The 19,176-nt window shown below is 50.5% G+C and overlaps 1 protein-coding gene across 1 annotated transcript in view; it reads right to left on the reverse strand.

Moving 5' to 3' along the window:
* Positions 1-798: 798 nt before the first annotated feature.
* LOC143981559 (uncharacterized) overlaps positions 799-19,176 on the reverse strand; it is a 71,580-nt gene continuing 53,202 nt past the window's right edge. The window contains exon 4 of the mRNA XM_077479505.1: positions 799-1,397. Within this exon, the coding sequence (XP_077335631.1) occupies positions 1,207-1,397 (191 nt within the window). The 3' untranslated portion in view covers positions 799-1,206. The remainder of the gene's footprint in view (positions 1,398-19,176) is intronic.

The following is a 19,176-nucleotide window of genomic DNA, read 5'->3' on the forward strand; positions in this document are numbered from 1 at the left end:
AACTTTGTGTAATAAAATTTGTTTTTTCATTTTTTTTTCCACATTTTCCAAAAACTTCTGGAAAAAAAAGTGAACCATTCAAAAGACTCATTATGCCTCCTAGATTATACGTTGGGGTGTTTGCTTTCCAAAATGGGGTCATTTTGTGGGAGTTTCCATTGTCCTGGTGCTCCAGGGCCTTCAAAAATGTAATAGGTGGTTGAGAAATGAGATGTGTCATTTATGCTTGTAGAACGCTTGAAGGTGCTACTTCAATGTTGGGCCTTTGTATGTGGCCGGGCTGTGTAAAAGTCTCACACATGTGGTATTGCCATACTCGGGAAGAGTAGCAGAATGTATATTGGGGTGTAATTTGTTGTATGTATATGCTCTGTGAGAAATAACCTGTTAATATGACAATCCGGTTAAAAAATAAAAAAAATCTTAATTTTGCAAAGAATTGTTGGAAAAAAATACAAATTAAAAAAACTTACTATGCTACTTGTTTAATACCTTGAAATGTTTACTTTCTAAAAAGGGTTCATTGGGGGAGGGGGATTTGTACTTTTCTGACTTGTTAGTGTCTGAAGAAATGCGTTAGGCCTTCAGTACATCAAGTGTAATCAGATGTGATCAATTTTCAGCGATTGGCACCATAGTTTGTAGATGCTATAACTATCACAAAGAGCAAATAATATACACTAATTTGGGTTATTTTTACCAAAGATATGTAGCAGTATAAATTTTGGGCAAAATTTATGAAGAAAAATTTCTAATTTGCAAAATGTTATGAAAGAAACAAAGAAAAAGGCATTTTTTTTCACAAAATTGACAGTCTTTTTTATTTATAGCACAGAAAATAAAAAACTTACTAGTGATTAAATACCACTAAAAGAAAGCTCTATTTGTGTGAAAAAAGGATGCAAATTTCATATGGGTACAAAGTGTGAGAGCGCTGAAAGCTGAAAATTGGTCTGGGCAGGAAGGGGGTGTAAGTGCTCTGTATTGAGGTGGTTAAACACTAGTAGCCCACTGGGGCGCTACATAACAGGTCTTACAGTCGTACAGTGGGCTAATGAGCTTTAAAAAGAGAAAAGATGTATGTTTGCTGGGGAGAAGGTTAGGCAGCGACCAAAAGAAAGAAATCTATACATATAGATACAAAATGGCAGATTAGCGTTCCTTGCAAGATAAGGGCAGATTTACAAATCCAGCACAGTAGATGTTTCAGTTACAGTCATCATAGTCAGTTGTTTCCATTTCCATCTCCATCTGATTCCTTCTCTTCGTCCTCCTCTCACTCCGACTCTTCTCATTTTTCCTCTTCCTCAGGTCATTGACTATAAAGATGAGTAGCCCAGTGTAGAGGACAAAGACCGCACCGGATGACAGGAGGTGACCCCAACTCTCAGGCCCACCTACCGGTGAATGAAGATAAAAACTAGGCGTTAGACAGCAATGTGAAATATAAAACACAATTAGAAAAAAAAAGCAAGGCAGTGGGAAGAGCAAAGTGCAGTGATTGACCAATCAGGTGTCAGGTAGTTGGGTCAGTGGTATGTGATATCTGATTTGTTGTTATGAATTTGTATGCAAAATACTAAATAGAGCGTAGTACAGATAGATCTGATGTTCTCTATATCCCTTGGGTCTGGTTGCGGGAATGTCGGTTCTGAGCAGCACATGAACCAGAGGTTAGACAGGCAGGTCAGGACAGGGTTGTGGAAGCATAAAGTAGCAGACCAGTAATCAAAATGAAACAAATGCAAACCAGTTCAGATCACTCAACTTCAGTCTTCCAGATATTTCTGAAATAATGTCACACTATTGTGGTGATATGAAAGTCACTGAAAGACTTATCTGTGAAATGCTTTTCTTGGGGTACATCACAAGACACAGGAATCGGTTAATTCTTCTACGTTGGGTTATGCTCCCCCTTCAGGTGATTGGACATGGGCAAATAGAAAAGCTAAAACCCAGTCCTGCCTAACCCCTCCCACTCCCAGCATGCCTCAGTTCCGTAAGCAAGCAATATATAGGTGAACATAGAAACAGAGGGGGTAGGGACTTGTGTCCTCTGATGTACTAAAGGATTTTACAGGGAAGTCAAATTTTTCTATTTTCTTTATCATGCATCCCAGAGCACAGATATTGGTTAATTCTTAGACCTTTTGGGCATCCAAAAGCAAGTATATGAGGGGCAGGTAATATGACACGCAACCGCTTATAAGGACCAACAAAAACCCAAATAAGGTAAGTGGAATGGAACCATAAATTAGACTGAGACAGAAATGCAGTAAACATCACACCTTTAATGTAATGGTAAATATGGTACAGGACAGTAAACATAGTTAAAACACAAGCCAGGGATCGGTAACCAAAGCGGGTAGTCAGGCAGGCCAGTAATCAGGAATCCAGAAATCAGCGTAGTCAGAGGCTAAAGATGAGCCGAACACCCCCTGGTTCGGTTCAGACCAGAACCTGTGAACAGACCCAAACTTCGTGTGAACTTTAGAACCCTATTAAAGTCTATGGGACTCGGACGTTCAAAATCAAAAGTGATGGGGGGCGTGGCCAGCGCATGAGCTGAATGGAAGCTCTGTGAGAGAGCTCCGTGACACGAACGGGCATATTAGCGACAATTCAAAGCGAATATCGTTAAAAAAAATACGAACAGATGACGGAAGAGTTCCTGAATCCGAAGGTGATGTCAAAAAAGCGGAAAGACGAATGGAAAATGAAAAAACTAACGACATTCTCCTCTCAGTCAGCGGGAGGGAGAAAAAAAGATGGCACAGATCCTCTCACAGCTGCTGTACCAGCAGCGGCCTCCTCAGGGAGAGCGCAATACACTGACAGGCCTGATGCTGCTCTAGAAGAATCACCTCACAAAACACATCTGGAATCTCCTCATGAGGAAGATTACCTCAGCCCTACATGTCGCAGCCCGGCTAAAACTCCTATCAAACTGGATTTCACAGGCCAGGAGGTAAGTCATAAAATACCTCATATTAGTCAAGATAACACAGTCATAACTCCTATAGCTTCACCTATAGCCGCATTCCCCACTAATAACCAGCCTATTCTGGACACCCAATTAAAAGAAATGCTATTAACTTTACATACTTCGCTTCATACGGATATTTTACAACTCACAAATCAATTCTCCAAAGCAGTGAACTCCTTAGGTGAAAGAGCACACACTATTGAGAACTCTATGGGAGACATGACCAATACTATTAATGACTTAATAGATGCTCATGAAGAAAATAAAGCTGAAAAAGAACGGCTTCAATTTAAAATCGCAGATTTAGAAGACCGCTCAAGGAAGAACAATCTCAAAATCAGGGGTATCCCTGAAAATATACAGCAGTCTGATCTTAAAAAATATGCCGCTGACTTATTCTCCAACTTGCTGCCAGCTATACCAGCCTTAGAGCTCACAATTGATCGTATCCATCGGATTCCAAAACCGTCATTTCTCCCTCTACAGATACCACGTGATGTACTACTTAGAGTACACTTCTACCATGTTAAAGAACAAATCCTATATACCGTATATACTCGAGTATAAGCCAATATTTTCAGCCTCTTTTTTGAGGCTGAAAGTGCCCCCCTCGGCTTATACTCGAGTCATCGCCGTCTACCTGCCCGATCAGCGTGTTGAGCAGACAGACGGCGGCCATTCAACTATTCAAAAGCCGCGCCTCCCTGTCTGTGATAGGCGGAACACTCAATTTCCCAGCAGTCAGTGGTCCGCCTATCACGGACATCCGCTCATCCTCATACTACGGACGAGGATGAGAGGATGTCCGTGATAGGCGGAACACAGACTGCTGGGAAATTGAGTGTTCCGCCTATCACAGACAGAGGCGCGGCTTTTGAACAGTGGAATGGCCGCCGTCTGTCAGATGAGAAGAGGTGCGGCGATCCTGGCATGGCCGCCGTATGTGCAGAAGCACACAGGCTCGGGACGCAGGCTCGGGACGCAGGCTCGGGACACAGGTAGGCTGGACACACAAGGCTGCACACACAGGGATGGACGGACACACAGGGATGGACGGACACACAGGGATGGACGGACACACAGGGATGGATGGACACACAGGGATGGACGGACACACAGGGATGGACGGGCATGTCTCACCCTCGGCTTATACACGAGTCAATAAGTTTTCCCATTTTTTTTGTGGAAAATTAGGGGCCTCGGCTTATATTCGGATCGACCTATACTCGAGTATATACAGTAAAGTGCGACATCTAGGACACTTCCACAACCATATAATACAATCCAGATTTATGCTGACTTGTCTAAACATACTCTAGATATGAGAAGACAACTTTCCACGATTACAAAAGCTCTGCGTAATCATAAAATTGAATACCGTTGGAAACAACCATCTAAACTACTGATACAGAAGAACGACACCTACCATACAATCACTTCTGTGGAACAAGGCATTAAGTTACTTCGCACATGGGGGTATTATCCCCGAACCAACTCCACCTATCGGAGCTAAGAAGAATCCGGAGAAACTTACGCCACAATGGCATTAGCTTTCATTGACTAGATCCGGTCAAAATACAATCCTATCTATAGGAAACCGATCTATCAGCTTACCCGCCGTGCCGTGTGATACTAAATCTTTGGAACAGCTGACCTTTGAACTAATTCCCCATTCTAATGTTGCAGTATGCATTGAAATGTTTACCACTGCAAGTTAAGTTTAATGTTTGGTTATATTTTTGTTTGTGCTTTTACTTTTATTTTTTTCCTCACAGTATCCTATACACAACTCATAGCATTCAAAGGGACAGGTATGTTGTGAACCTACAAAATTTGAATCAAAACTTTTCAGTCACTAAATTTTTGGACATTCATAGTAATTTCAGACTACAGATTGTTCACATGGAAGTAGAATTTAAAGCTATTATCAGGCTATTATCAGGCTAGTATGTACTTACTTTTTCCATCTTATTAATATCCTTTTATGAGTATAAAGTTAATATCTTTAAATACTAATGGTCTTAACTAGTGATGGCCCGAACCTCCGACGGGACGTTTCGCGAACGCGGACCGCGAACGAGGCTGACCGTTCGTGAAACCAAACGTTCGCCGCGGGCCCCATTGACTTCAATGGGAGGCGAACATTTCAAACCTTTAGGTCGAATTTGCAGCCACGAGGTAATTATTAGCAGGGAAAACATAGTCCCACCACCTGGCCAATGACATAATACATGTATGAGGTGAATTTGGGATCGATAACTACAAGCATTCCTTTTTTATATAGGAAATTGTTTTGACAATTCAGGACTGTGGAGCGCATGAAGGCAATGGAGGAGAGGGAAGGTCAGGGACCAGGGTAGGCAAAGAAGAGGGTGCAGGAGATGAACACCAGCAGCGTGACATACAGCACTGACATCAGCACAGTGATATACAGCACTGACAGCAGCACCGTGATAGAGAGTACTGACATCAGAAGCGTGACATTAAGCACTGACATCAGCACCGTGATATACAGCACTGACAGCAGCACCGTGATAGAGGGCACTGACATCAGAAGCGTGACATACAGCACTGACATCAGCACAGTGATATACAGCACTGACAGCAGCACCGTGATAGAGAGTACTGACATCAGAAGTGTGAGATAAAGCATTAACACCAGCACAGTGATATACAGCACTGACAGCAGCACCGTGGTAGAGAGTACTGACATCAGAAGCGTGACATTAAGCACTGACATCAGCACCGTGATATACAGCACTGACAGCAGCACCGTGATAGAGGGCACTGACATCAGAAGCGTGACATACAGCACTGACATCAGCACAGTGATATACAGCACTGACAGCAGCACCGTGATAGAGAGTACTGACATCAGAAGTCTGACATAAAGCATTAACACCAGCACAGTGATATACAGCACTGACAGCAGCACCGTGGTAGAGAGTACTGACATCAGAAGCGTGACATTAAGCACTGACATCAGCACCGTGATATACAGCACTGACAGCAGCACCGTGATAGAGAGTACTGACATCAGAAGCGTGACATTAAGCACTGACATCAGCACAGTGATATACAGCACTGACAGCAGCACCGTGATAGAGAGTACTGACATCAGAAGCGTGACATAAAGCATTAACACCAGCACAGTGATATACAGCACTGACAGCAGCACCGTGATAGAGGGCACTGACATCAGAAGCGTGACATACAGCACTGACATCAGCACAGTGTTATACAGCACTGACAGCAGCACCGTGATAGAGAGTACTGACATCAGAAGCGTGACATTAAGCACTGACATCAGCACAGTGATATACAGCACTGACAGCAGCACCGTGATAGAGAGTACTGACATCAGAAGCGTGACATTAAGCACTGACATCAGTACCGTGATATACAGCACTGACAGCAGCACCGTGACATTAAGCACTCACACCAGCACCGTGATATACAGCACTGACAGCAGCACCGTAAGCAGCCCCAGGAGTAAGTCAGCACAGCACAGGGATGGTGTGATCCCCTCATAATAAGAACCCCCAGGAGGAAGTCAGTACAGCATAGGGATGGTGTGATCCCCTCATAGTAAGCAGGCCCAGGAGAAACTCAGCACAGCACAGGGATGGTGTGATCCCCTCATAATAAGAACCCCCAGGAGGAAGTCAGCACAGCACAGGGATGGTGTGATCCCCTCATAGTAAGCAGGCCCAGGAGAGACTCAGCACAGCACAGGGATGGTGTGATCCCCTCATAATAAGAACCCCCAGGAGGAAGTCAGCACAGCACAGGGATGGTGTGATCCCCTCATAGTAAGCAGGCCCAGGAGAAACTCAGCACAGCACAGGGATGGTGTGATCCCCTCATAAGAAGAACCCCCAGGAGGAAGTCAGCACAGCACAGGGATGGTGTGATCCCCTCATAGTAAGCAGGCCCAGGAGAAACTCAGAACAGCACAGGGATGGTGTGATCCCCTCATAATAAGAACCCCCAGGAGGAAGTCAGCACAGCACAGGGATGGTGTGATCCCCTCATAGTAAGCAGGCCCAGGAGAAACTCAGCACAGCACAGGGATGGTGTGATCCCCTCATAATAAGAACCCCCAGGAGGAAGTCAGCACAGCACAGGGATGGTGTGATCCCCTCATAGTAAGCAGGCCCAGGAGAAACTCAGCACAGCACAGGGATGGTGTGATCCCCTCATAAGAAGAACCCCCAGGAGGAAGTCAGCACAGCACAGGGATGGTGTGATCCCCTCATAGTAAGCAGGCCCAGGAGAAACTCAGCACAGCACAGGGATGGTGTGATCCCCTCATAATAAGAACCCCCAGGAGGAAATCAGCACAGCACAGGGATGGTGTGATCCCCTCATAGTAAGCAGGCCCAGGAGAAACTCAGCACAGCACAGGGATGGTGTGATCCCCTCATAGTAAGCAGGCCCAGGAGAAACTCAGCACAGCACAGGGATGGTGTGATCCCCTCATAAGAAGAACCCCCAGGAGGAAGTCAGCACAGCACAGGGATGGTGTGATCCCCTCATAGTAAGCAGGCCCAGGAGAAACTCAGCACAGCACAGGGATGGTGTGATCCCCTCATAAGAAGAACCCCCAGGAGGAAGTCAGCACAGCACAGGGATGGTGTGATCCCCTCATAGAAAGCAGGCCCAGGAGAAACTCAGCACAGCACAGGGATGGTGTGATCCCCTCATAATAAGAACCCCCAGGAGGAAGTCAGCACAGCACAGGGATGGTGTGATCCCCTCATAGTAAGCAGGCCCAGGAGAAACTCAGCACAGCACAGGGATGGTGTGATCCCCTCATAAGAAGAACCCCCAGGAGGAAGTCAGCACAGCACAGGGATGGTGTGATCCCCTCATAGTAAGCAGGCCCAGGAGAAACTCAGCACAGCACAGGGATGGTGTGATCCCCTCATAAGAAGAACCCCCAGGAGGAAGTCAGCAGAGCACAGGGATGGTGTGATCCCCTCATAGTAAGCAGGCCCAGGAGAAACTCAGCACAGCACAGGGATGGTGTGATCCCCTCATAATAAGAACCCCCAGGAGGAAGTCAGCACAGCACAGGGATGGTGTGATCCCCTCATAGTAAGCAGGCCCAGGAGAAACTCAGCACAGCACAGGGATGGTGTGATCCCCTCATAAGAAGAACCCCCAGGAGGAAGTCAGCACAGCACAGGGATGGTGTGATCCCCTCATAGTAAGCAGGCCCAGGAGAAACTCAGCACAGCACAGGGATGGTGTGATCCCCTCATAATAAGAACCCCCAGGAGGAAGTCAGCACAGCACAGGGATGGTGTGATCCCCTCATAGTAAGCAGGCCCAGGAGAAACTCAGCACAGCACAGGGATGGTGTGATCCCCTCTTAATAAGAACCCCCAGGAGGAAGTCAGCACAGCACAGGGATGGTGTGATCCCCTCATAGTAAGCAGGCCCAGGAGAAACTCAGCACAGCACAGGGATGGTGTGATCCCCTCATAAGAAGAACCCCCAGGAGGAAGTCAGCACAGCACAGGGATGGTGTGATCCCCTCATAGTAAGCAGGCCCAGGAGAAACTCAGCACAGCACAGGGATGGTGTGATCCCCTCATAATAAGAACCCCCAGGAGGAAGTCAGCACAGCACAGGGATGGTGTGATCCCCTCATAGTAAGCAGGCCCAGGAGAAACTCAGCACAGCACAGGGATGGTGTGATCCCCTCATAATAAGAACCCCCAGGAGGAAGTCAGCACAGCACAGGGATGGTGTGATCCCCTCATAGTAAGCAGGCCCAGGAGAAACTCAGCACAGCACAGGGATGGTGTGATCCCCTCATAAGAAGAACCCCCAGGAGGAAGTCAGCACAGCACAGGGATGGTGTGATCCCCTCATAGTAAGCAGGCCCAGGAGAAACTCAGCACAGCACAGGGATGGTGTGATCCCCTCATAATAAGAACCCCCAGGAGGAAGTCAGCACAGCACAGGGATGGTGTGATCCCCTCATAGTAAGCTGGCCCAGGAGAAACTCAGCACAGCACAGAGGTGGTGTGATCCCCTCATAATAAGAACCCCCAGGAGGAAGTCAGCACAGCACCGGGATGGTGTGATCCCCTCATAGTAAGCAGGCCCAGGAGAAACTCATCACAGCACAGGGATGGTGGGATCCCCTCATAATAAGAACCCCCAGGAGGAAGTCAGCACAGCACAGGGATGGTGTGATCCCCTCATAGTAAGCAGGCCCAGGAGAAACTCAGCACAGCACAGGGATGGTGTGATCCCCTCATAAGAAGAACCCCCAGGAGGAAGTCAGCACAGCACAGGGATGGTGTGATCCCCTCATAGTAAGCAGGCCCAGGAGAAACTCAGCACAGCACAGGGATGGTGTGATCCCCTCATAAGAAGAACCCCCAGGAGGAAGTCAGCACAGCACAGGGATGGTGTGATCCCCTCATAGTAAGCAGGCCCAGGAGAAACTCAGCACAGCACAGGGATGGTGTGATCCCCTCATAAGAAGAACCCCCAGGAGGAAGTCAGCACAGCACAGGGATGGTGTGATCCCCTCATAGTAAGCAGGCCCAGGAGAAACTACGCACAGCACAGGGATGGTGTGATCCCCTCATAATAAGAACCCCCAGGAGGAAGTCAGCACAGCACAGGGATGGTGTGATCCCCTCATAGTAAGCAGGCCCAGGAGAAACTCAGCACAGCACAGGGATGGTGTGATCCCCTCATAAGAAGAACCCCCAGGAGGAAGTCAGCACAGCACAGGGATGGTGTGATCCCCTCATAGTAAGCAGGCCCAGGAGAAACTCAGCACAGCACAGGGATGGTGTGATCCCCTCATAAGAAGAACCCCCAGGAGGAAGTCAGCACAGCACAGGGATGGTGTGATCCCCTCATAGTAAGCAGGCCCAGGAGAAACTCAGCACAGCACAGGGATGGTGTGATCCCCTCATAATAAGAACCCCCAGGAGGAAGTCAGCACAGCACAGGGATGGTGTGATCCCCTCATAGTAAGCAGGCCCAGGAGAAACTCAGCACAGCACAGAGGTGGTGTGATCCCCTCATAATAAGAACCCCCAGGAGGAAGTCAGCACAGCACAGGGATGGTGTGATCCCCTCATAGTAAGCAGGCCCAGGAGAAACTCAGCACAGCACAGGGATGGTGTGATCCCCTCATAATAAGAACCCCCAGGAGGAAGTCAGCACAGCACAGGGATGGTGTGATCCCCTCATAGTAAGCAGGCCCAGGAGAAACTCAGCACAGCACAGGGATGGTGTGATCCCCTCATAATAATAACCCCCAGGAGGAAGTCAGCACAGCACAGGGATGGTGTGATCCCCTCATAGTAAGCAGGCCCAGGAGAAACTCAGCACAGCACAGGGATGGTGTGATCCCCTCATAATAAGAACCCCCAGGAGGAAGTCAGCACAGCACAGGGATGGTGTGATCCCCTCATAGTAAGCAGGCCCAGGAGAAACTCAGCACAGCACAGGGATGGTGTGATCCCCTCATAAGAAGAACCCCCAGGAGGAAGTCAGCACAGCACAGGGATGGTGTGATCCCCTCATAGTATGCAGGCCCAGGAGAAACTCAGCACAGCACAGGGATGGTGTGATCCCCTCATAAGAAGAACCCCCAGGAGGAAGTCAGCACAGCACAGGGATGGTGTGATCCCCTCATAGTAAGCAGGCCCAGGAGAAACTCAGCACAGCACAGGGATGGTGTGATCCCCTCATAAGAAGAACCCCCAGGAGGAAGTCAGCACAGCACAGGGATGGTGTGATCCCCTCATAGTAAGCAGGCCCAGGAGAAACTCAGCACAGCACAGGGATGGTGTGATCCCCTCTTAATAAGAACCCCCAGGAGGAAGTCAGCACAGCACAGGGATGGTGTGATCCCCTCATAGTAAGCAGGCCCAGGAGAAACTCAGCACAGCACAGGGATGGTGTGATCCCCTCTTAATAAGAACCCCCAGGAGGAAGTCAGCACAGCACAGGGATGGTGTGATCCCCTCATAGTAAGCAGGCCCAGGAGAAACTCAGCACAGCACAGGGATGGTGTGATCCCCTCATAAGAAGAACCCCCAGGAGGAAGTCAGCACAGCACAGGGATGGTGTGATCCCCTCATAGTAAGCAGGCCCAGGAGAAACTCAGCACAGCACAGGGATGGTGTGATCCCCTCATAATAAGAACCCCCAGGAGGAAGTCAGCACAGCACAGGGATGGTGTGATCCCCTCATAGTAAGCAGGCCCAGGAGAAACTCAGCACAGCACAGGGATGGTGTGATCCCCTCATAAGAAGAACCCCCAGGAGGAAGTCAGCACAGCACAGGGATGGTGTGATCCCCTCATAGTAAGCAGGCCCAGGAGAAACTCAGCACAGCACAGGGATGGTGTGATCCCCTCATAAGAAGAACCCCCAGGAGGAAGTCAGCACAGCACAGGGATGGTGTGATCCCCTCATAGTAAGCTGGCCCAGGAGAAACTCAGCACAGCACAGAGGTGGTGTGATCCCCTCATAATAAGAACCCCCAGGAGGAAGTCAGCACAGCACCGGGATGGTGTGATCCCCTCATAGTAAGCAGGCCCAGGAGAAACTCATCACAGCACAGGGATGGTGGGATCCCCTCATAATAAGAACCCCCAGGAGGAAGTCAGCACAGCACAGGGATGGTGTGATCCCCTCATAGTAAGCAGGCCCAGGAGAAACTCAGCACAGCACAGGGATGGTGTGATCCCCTCATAAGAAGAACCCCCAGGAGGAAGTCAGCACAGCACAGGGATGGTGTGATCCCCTCATAGTAAGCAGGCCCAGGAGAAACTCAGCACAGCACAGGGATGGTGTGATCCCCTCATAAGAAGAACCCCCAGGAGGAAGTCAGCACAGCACAGGGATGGTGTGATCCCCTCATAGTAAGCAGGCCCAGGAGAAACTCAGCACAGCACAGGGATGGTGTGATCCCCTCATAAGAAGAACCCCCAGGAGGAAGTCAGCACAGCACAGGGATGGTGTGATCCCCTCATAGTAAGCAGGCCCAGGAGAAACTCAGCACAGCACAGGGATGGTGTGATCCCCTCATAATAAGAACCCCCAGGAGGAAGTCAGCACAGCACAGGGATGGTGTGATCCCCTCATAGTAAGCAGGCCCAGGAGAAACTCAGCACAGCACTGGGATGGTGTGATCCCCTCATAATAAGAACCCCCAGGAGGAAGTCAGCACAGCACAGGGATGGTGTGATCCCCTCATAGTAAGCAGGCCCAGGAGAAACTCAGCACAGCACAGGGATGGTGTGATCCCCTCATAATAAGAACCCCCAGGAGGAAGTCAGCACAGCACAGGGATGGTGTGATCCCCTCATAGTAAGCAGGCCCAGGAGAAACTCAGCACAGCACAGGGATGGTGTGATCCCCTCATAATAAGAACCCACAGGAGGAAGTCAGCACAGCACAGGGATGGTGTGATCCCCTCATAGTAAGCAGGCCCAGGAGAAACTCAGCACAGCACAGGGATGGTGTGATCCCCTCATAAGAAGAACCCCCAGGAGGAAGTCAGCACAGCACAGGGATGGTGTGATCCCCTCATAGTATGCAGGCCCAGGAGAAACTCAGCACAGCACAGGGATGGTGTGATCCCCTCATAAGAAGAACCCCCAGGAGGAAGTCAGCACAGCACAGGGATGGTGTGATCCCCTCATAGTAAGCAGGCCCAGGAGAAACTCAGCACAGCACAGGGATGGTGTGATCCCCTCATAAGAAGAACCCCCAGGAGGAAGTCAGCACAGCACAGGGATGGTGTGATCCCCTCATAGTAAGCAGGCCCAGGAGAAACTCAGCACAGCACAGGGATGGTGTGATCCCCTCATAAGAAGAACCCCCAGGAGGAAGTCAGCACAGCACAGGGAGGGTGTGATCCCCTCATAGTAAGCAGGCCCAGGAAAAACTCAGCACAGCACAGGGATGGTGTAATCCCCTCATAAGAAGAACCCCCAGGAGGAAGTCAGCACAGCACAGGGATGGTGTGATCCCCTCATAGTAAGCAGGCCCAGGAGAAACTCAGCACAGCACAGGGATGGTGTGATCCCCTCATAAGAAGAACCCCCAGGAGGAAGTCAGCACAGCACAGGGATGGTGTGATCCCCTCATAGTAAGCAGGCCCAGGAGAAACTCAGCACAGCACAGGGATGGTGTGATCCCCTCATAAGAAGAACCCCCAGGAGGAAGTCAGCACAGCACAGGGATGGTGTGATCCCCTCATAGTAAGCAGGCCCAGGAGAAACTCAGCACAGCACAGGGATGGTGTGATCCCCTCATAAGAAGAACCCCCAGGAGGAAGTCAGCACAGCACAGGGATGGTGTGATCCCCTCATAGTAAGCAGGCCCAGGAGAAACTCAGCACAGCACAGGGATGGTGTGATCCCCTCATAATAAGAACCCCCAGGAGGAAGTCAGCACAGCACAGGGATGGTGTGATCCCCTCATAGTAAGCAGGCCCAGGAGAAACTCAGCACAGCACAGGGATGGTGTGATCCCCTCATAATAAGAACCCCCAGGAGGAAGTCAGCACAGCACAGGGATGGTGTGATCCCCTCATAGTAAGCAGGCCCAGGAGAAACTCAGCACAGCACAGGGATGGTGTGATCCCCTCATAAGAAGAACCCCCAGGAGGAAGTCAGCACAGCACAGGGATGGTGTGATCCCCTCATAGTAAGCAGGCCCAGGAGAAACTCAGCACAGCACAGGGATGGTGTGATCCCCTCATAATAAGAACCCCCAGGAGGAAGTCAGCACAGCACAGGGATGGTGTGATCCCCTCATAGTAAGCTGGCCCAGGAGAAACTCAGCACAGCACAGAGGTGGTGTGATCCCCTCATAATAAGAACCCCCAGGAGGAAGTCAGCACAGCACCGGGATGGTGTGATCCCCTCATAGTAAGCAGGCCCAGGAGAAACTCATCACAGCACAGGGATGGTGGGATCCCCTCATAATAAGAACCCCCAGGAGGAAGTCAGCACAGCACAGGGATGGTGTGATCCCCTCATAGTAAGCAGGCCCAGGAGAAACTCAGCACAGCACAGGGATTGTGTGATCCCCTCATAAGAAGAACCCCCAGGAGGAAGTCAGCACAGCACAGGGATGGTGTGATCCCCTCATAGTAAGCAGGCCCAGGAGAAACTCAGCACAGCACAGGGATGGTGTGATCCCCTCATAAGAAGAACCCCAAGGAGGAAGTCAGCACAGCACAGGGATGGTGTGATCCCCTCATAGTAAGCAGGCCCAGGAGAAACTCAGCACAGCACAGGGATGGTGTGATCCCCTCATAAGAAGAACCCCCAGGAGGAAGTCAGTACAGCACAGGGATGGTGTGATCCCCTCATAGTAAGCAGGCCCAGGAGAAACTCAGCACAGCACAGGGATGGTGTGATCCCCTCATAATAAGAACCCCCAGGAGGAAGTCAGCACAGCACAGGGATGGTGTGATCCCCTCATAGTAAGCAGGCCCAGGAGAAACTCAGCACAGCACAGGGATGGTGTGATCCCCTCATAAGAAGAACCCCCAGGAGGAAGTCAGCACAGCACAGGGATGGTGTGATCCCCTCATAGTAAGCAGGCCTAGGAGAAACTCAGCACAGCACAGGGATGGTGTGATCCCCTCATAAGAAGAACCCCCAGGAGGAAGTCAGCACAGCACAGGGATGGTGTGATCCCCTCATAGTAAGCAGGCCCAGGAGAAACTCAGCACAGCACAGGGATGGTGTGATCCCCTCATAAGAAGAACCCCCAGGAGGAAGTCAGCACAGCACAGGGATGGTGTGATCCCCTCATAGTAAGCAGGCCCAGGAGAAACTCAGCACAGCACAGGGATGGTGTGATCCCCTCATAAGAAGAACCCCCAGGAGGAAGTCAGCACAGCACAGGGATGGTGTGATCCCCTCATAGTAAGCAGGCCCAGGAGAAACTCAGCACAGCACAGGGATGGTGTGATCCCCTCATAATAAGAACCCCCAGGAGGAAGTCAGCACAGCACAGGGATGGTGTGATCCCCTCATAGTAAGCAGGCCCAGGAGAAACTCAGCACAGCACAGAGGTGGTGTGATCCCCTCATAATAAGAACCCCCAGGAGGAAGTCAGCACAGCACAGGGATGGTGTGATCCCCTCATAGTAAGCAGGCCCAGGAGAAACTCAGCACAGAACAGGGGTGGTGTGATCCCCTCATAAGAAGAACCCCCAGGAGGAAGTCAGCACAGCACAGGGATGGTGTGATCCCCTCATAGTAAGCAGGCCCAGGAGAAACTCAGCACAGCACAGGGATGGTGTGATCCCCTCATAAGAAGAACCCCCAGGAGGAAGTCAGCACAGCACAGGGATTGTGTGATCCCCTCATAGTAAGCAGGCCCAGGAGAAACTCAGCACAGCACAGGGATGGTGTGATCCCCTCATAATAAGAACCCCCAGGAGGAAGTCAGCACAGCACAGGGATGGTGTGATCCCCTCATAGTAAGCAGGCCCAGGAGAAACTCAGCACAGCACAGGGATGGTGTGATCCCCTCATAAGAAGAACCCCCAGGAGGAAGTCAGCACAGCACAGGGATGGTGTGATCCCCTCATAGTAAGCAGGCCCAGGAGAAACTCAGCACAGCACATTGATGGTGTGATCCCCTCATAATAAGAACCCCCAGGAGGAAGTCAGCACAGCACAGGGATGGTGTGATCCCCTCATAGTAAGCAGGCCCAGGAGAAACTCAGCACAGCACAGGGATGGTGTGATCCCCTCATAAGAAGAACCCCCAGGAGGAAGTCAGCACAGCACAGGGATGGTGTGATCCCCTCATAGTAAGCAGGCCCAGGAGAAACTCAGCACAGCACAGGGATGGTGTGATCCCCTCATAAGAAGAACCCCCAGGAGGAAGTCAGCACAGCACAGGGATGGTGTGATCCCCTCATAGTAAGCAGGCCCAGGAGAAACTCAGCACAGCACAGGGATGGTGTGATCCCCTCATAATAAGAACCCCCAGGAGGAAGTCAGCACAGCACAGGGATGGTGTGATCCCCTCATAGTAAGCAGGCCCAGGAGAAACTCAGCACAGCACAGAGGTGGTGTGATCCCCTCATAATAAGAACCCCCAGGAGGAAGTCAGCACAGCACAGGGATGGTGTGATCCCCTCATAGTAAGCAGGCCCAGGAGAAACTCATCACAGCACAGGGATGGTGTGATCCCCTCATAATAAGAACCCCCAGGAGGAAGTCAGCACAGCACAGGGATGGTGTGATCCCCTCATAGTAAGCAGGCCCAGGAGAAACTCAGCACAGCACAGGGATGGTGTGATCCCCTCATAAGAAGAACCCCCAGGAGGAAGTCAGCACAGCACAGGGATGGTGTGATCCCCTCATAGTAAGCAGGCCCAGGAGAAACTCAGCACAGCACAGGGATGGTGTGATCCCCTCATAAGAAGAACCCCCAGGAGGAAGTCAGCACAGCACAGGGATGGTGTGATCCCCTCATAGTAAGCAGGCCCAGGAGAAACTCAGCACAGCACAGGGATGGTGTGATCCCCTCATAATAAGAACCCCCAGGAGGAAGTCAGCACAGCACAGGGATGGTGTGATCCCCTCATAGTAAGCAGGCCCAGGAGAAACTCAGCACAGCACAGGGATGATGTGATCCCCTCATAATAAGAACCCCCAGGAGGAAGTCAGCACAGCACAGGGATATCATAAGCAGCCCCAGTAGAAATATGACACCGCTCAACCTCTTCAAAGAGGAGGGTAGGGGCATATAGTACGGTGTGCTTTTTTGGGACAAGGAAGTGAGCCAAATGAAGAAAGAAGGTCTGTGTGCTTGATTAAAAAAATTGTTTATAGACATATACATGGTCTACTGGTCACATGTGTTGAATTCCTCCGAGATCCATGCCTCATTCATTTTTATAAATGTGCAGTCAGCAGTAGTGCACCTCAACCCTATCTATTGTTAACACTGTCGTGAGCTAGGCGAGTACGCTTATCGGTCACGATCCCCCCTGCTGCGCTGAACGTCCTTTCGGACAGGACACTGGATGAGGGGCAAGCCAACAGTTCGATTGCAAATTGGGCAAGCTCTGGCCAGAGGTCAAGCCTGCCCACCCAGTAGTCCAGGGGTTCATCACTCCTCAGAGCGTCCACATCAGCCGTTAACCCAATGTAGTCGGACACCTGACGGTCTAGGCGTTCCCTGATGCTGGATCCGGATGACACCTGTCGATGGGTCGGCTGAAAGAATGACCTCATATCGGAAGTCACCAACACATCTTCAAACCGGCCTCTTCTTGCAGGCGCTGTTGGATTGGTACCCGCAAATCCTTCTCTGGAAGTGGAAATTGCTCCCCTGCCAGCGCACGCAAAAGCAGAATGCAGCATTTCTCGAAGCAAGGCCTGGAAGTGCTGCATTCTGACAGCCCTCTGCGACGGCGGTAACATTTCCGCCATTTTGTGTTTGTACCGGGGGTCTAAGTACGTTGCCACCCAGTACTGGTCCTTGACCCTTATGCTTTTTATACGGGGGTCCCTATTAAAACACTGGAGCATGAAGGCCCCCATTTGCACTAAAGTGGAAGCGGTGTGGTGGCCTGGCTCCTGCTCATCATCCAGGATAATGTCGTCCTCTTCATTCTCCTCTCCCCATCCACGCACAACAGGGATCCCAGAAAGGTTTAAAGCACGCTCTTCTTGCTCCTCCTCATCCGCCCCGGTACCATCCTCCTCTGACTCCTCTTCAGACTCCTGTTGTTGACTTGTCTCAGATAGAGTAGCCCCCCCTGGGAATTCATCCAGCATTGCGACTTCCTCATCTTCCCGCTCCTGCTCCTCCACAGCCTGATCAATGACACGACGCAATGCACGCTCCATAAAGAAGGCATAAGGTACCATGTCACTGATGGCGCCATGGCTGCGACTGACCAGTTTGGTGATCTCCTCAAATGGCCGCAGAAGTCTGCATGCGTCACGCATGAGCAGCCACTGGCGCGGTGAAAAAAACCCCAGCTCCTCAGAACCGTTTCTTTCGCAGAGTTCATACAGGTAGACGTTAACTGCACGTTTCTGCTGAAGCAGCCTATCAAGCATATAGAAGGTTGAGTTCCATCGCGTCGGGCAATCGCAAATAAGACGTCTGACCGGCAGATGGTGTCGCCGCTGAATGTCAGCAAGGTGAGCCATGGCCGTGTAAGATCTTCTGAAATGGGCCGAGATTTTCCTTGCCTGCCGCAAGATGTCCTGGACCCCAGGGTATTTGACAAGGAATCGCTGCACGACCAAGTTTAAGACGTGTGCCATGCATGGCACGTGCGTGATTTTGCCCTGTTTCAATGCGCTAAGCAGATTGGCACCGTTGTCACACACCACTTTACCAACTGTCAAATTGAGCGGTGTTAGCCACTGATCTGCCTGTGAACGCAAAGCTGAAAGGAGTGCCGGGCCAGTGTGGCTCTTGGCTTCCAGGCACAACAGACGCAGCACGGCATGGCAACGTCTCATCTGGCATGTGGAATAGGTTCTGGGGAGCTTGGGCGGTGCAGCGGAAGAGACGCTAGCAGCGGAAAAGGAGGAGGCAGCTGAGGAAGAGAGGGAGGAGGATGGAGTAGGAGGAGGAGGAGAAGAAGAGTCAGGCCTGCATGCAATCCGTGGCGGTAAAACCAAATCTACACGGGTGCCACGGGTTACATGCTTGACGGCCGTCAGAAGGTTCACCCAGTGGGCAGTAAAAGTGATATACCTTCCCTGCCCGTGTTTGCTAGACCACGTGTCTGTGGTCAGATGTATCTTGGCACCGACACTGTGTGCCAGAGATACATTCACTTGCCACTGAACATGGCCATATAGCTCTGGGATGCCCTTCTCTGAGAAATACTTCCTTCCTGGGACCTATCTATTGTGGACCGATAGCGGTCCTTACAGAACAGCAGACTGTACCGCACTCAACCCTATGTACTGTAGACCAAGTTACCAGTCCTTATAAGAACTTTTGTGGACCAAGCAGGTTGTGTGTTAGTGATTAGCAGACTGTACGTCAGTCCCTATACCAATGAAGGACTGCTGCCGTATAGGGCAGCAGTCAGCAGTAGTGCACCTCAACCCTATCTATTGTGGACCGATAGCGGTCCTTACAGAACAGCAGACTGTACCGCACTCAACCCTATGTACTGTAGCACCCTAGACC

This window comes from Lithobates pipiens, unplaced genomic scaffold, assembly GCF_037356315.1.
Source record: "Lithobates pipiens isolate NorthernLeopardFrog02 unplaced genomic scaffold, aLitPip1_a1.2 Scaffold_16, whole genome shotgun sequence".
NCBI lineage: Eukaryota > Metazoa > Chordata > Amphibia > Anura > Ranidae > Lithobates > Lithobates pipiens.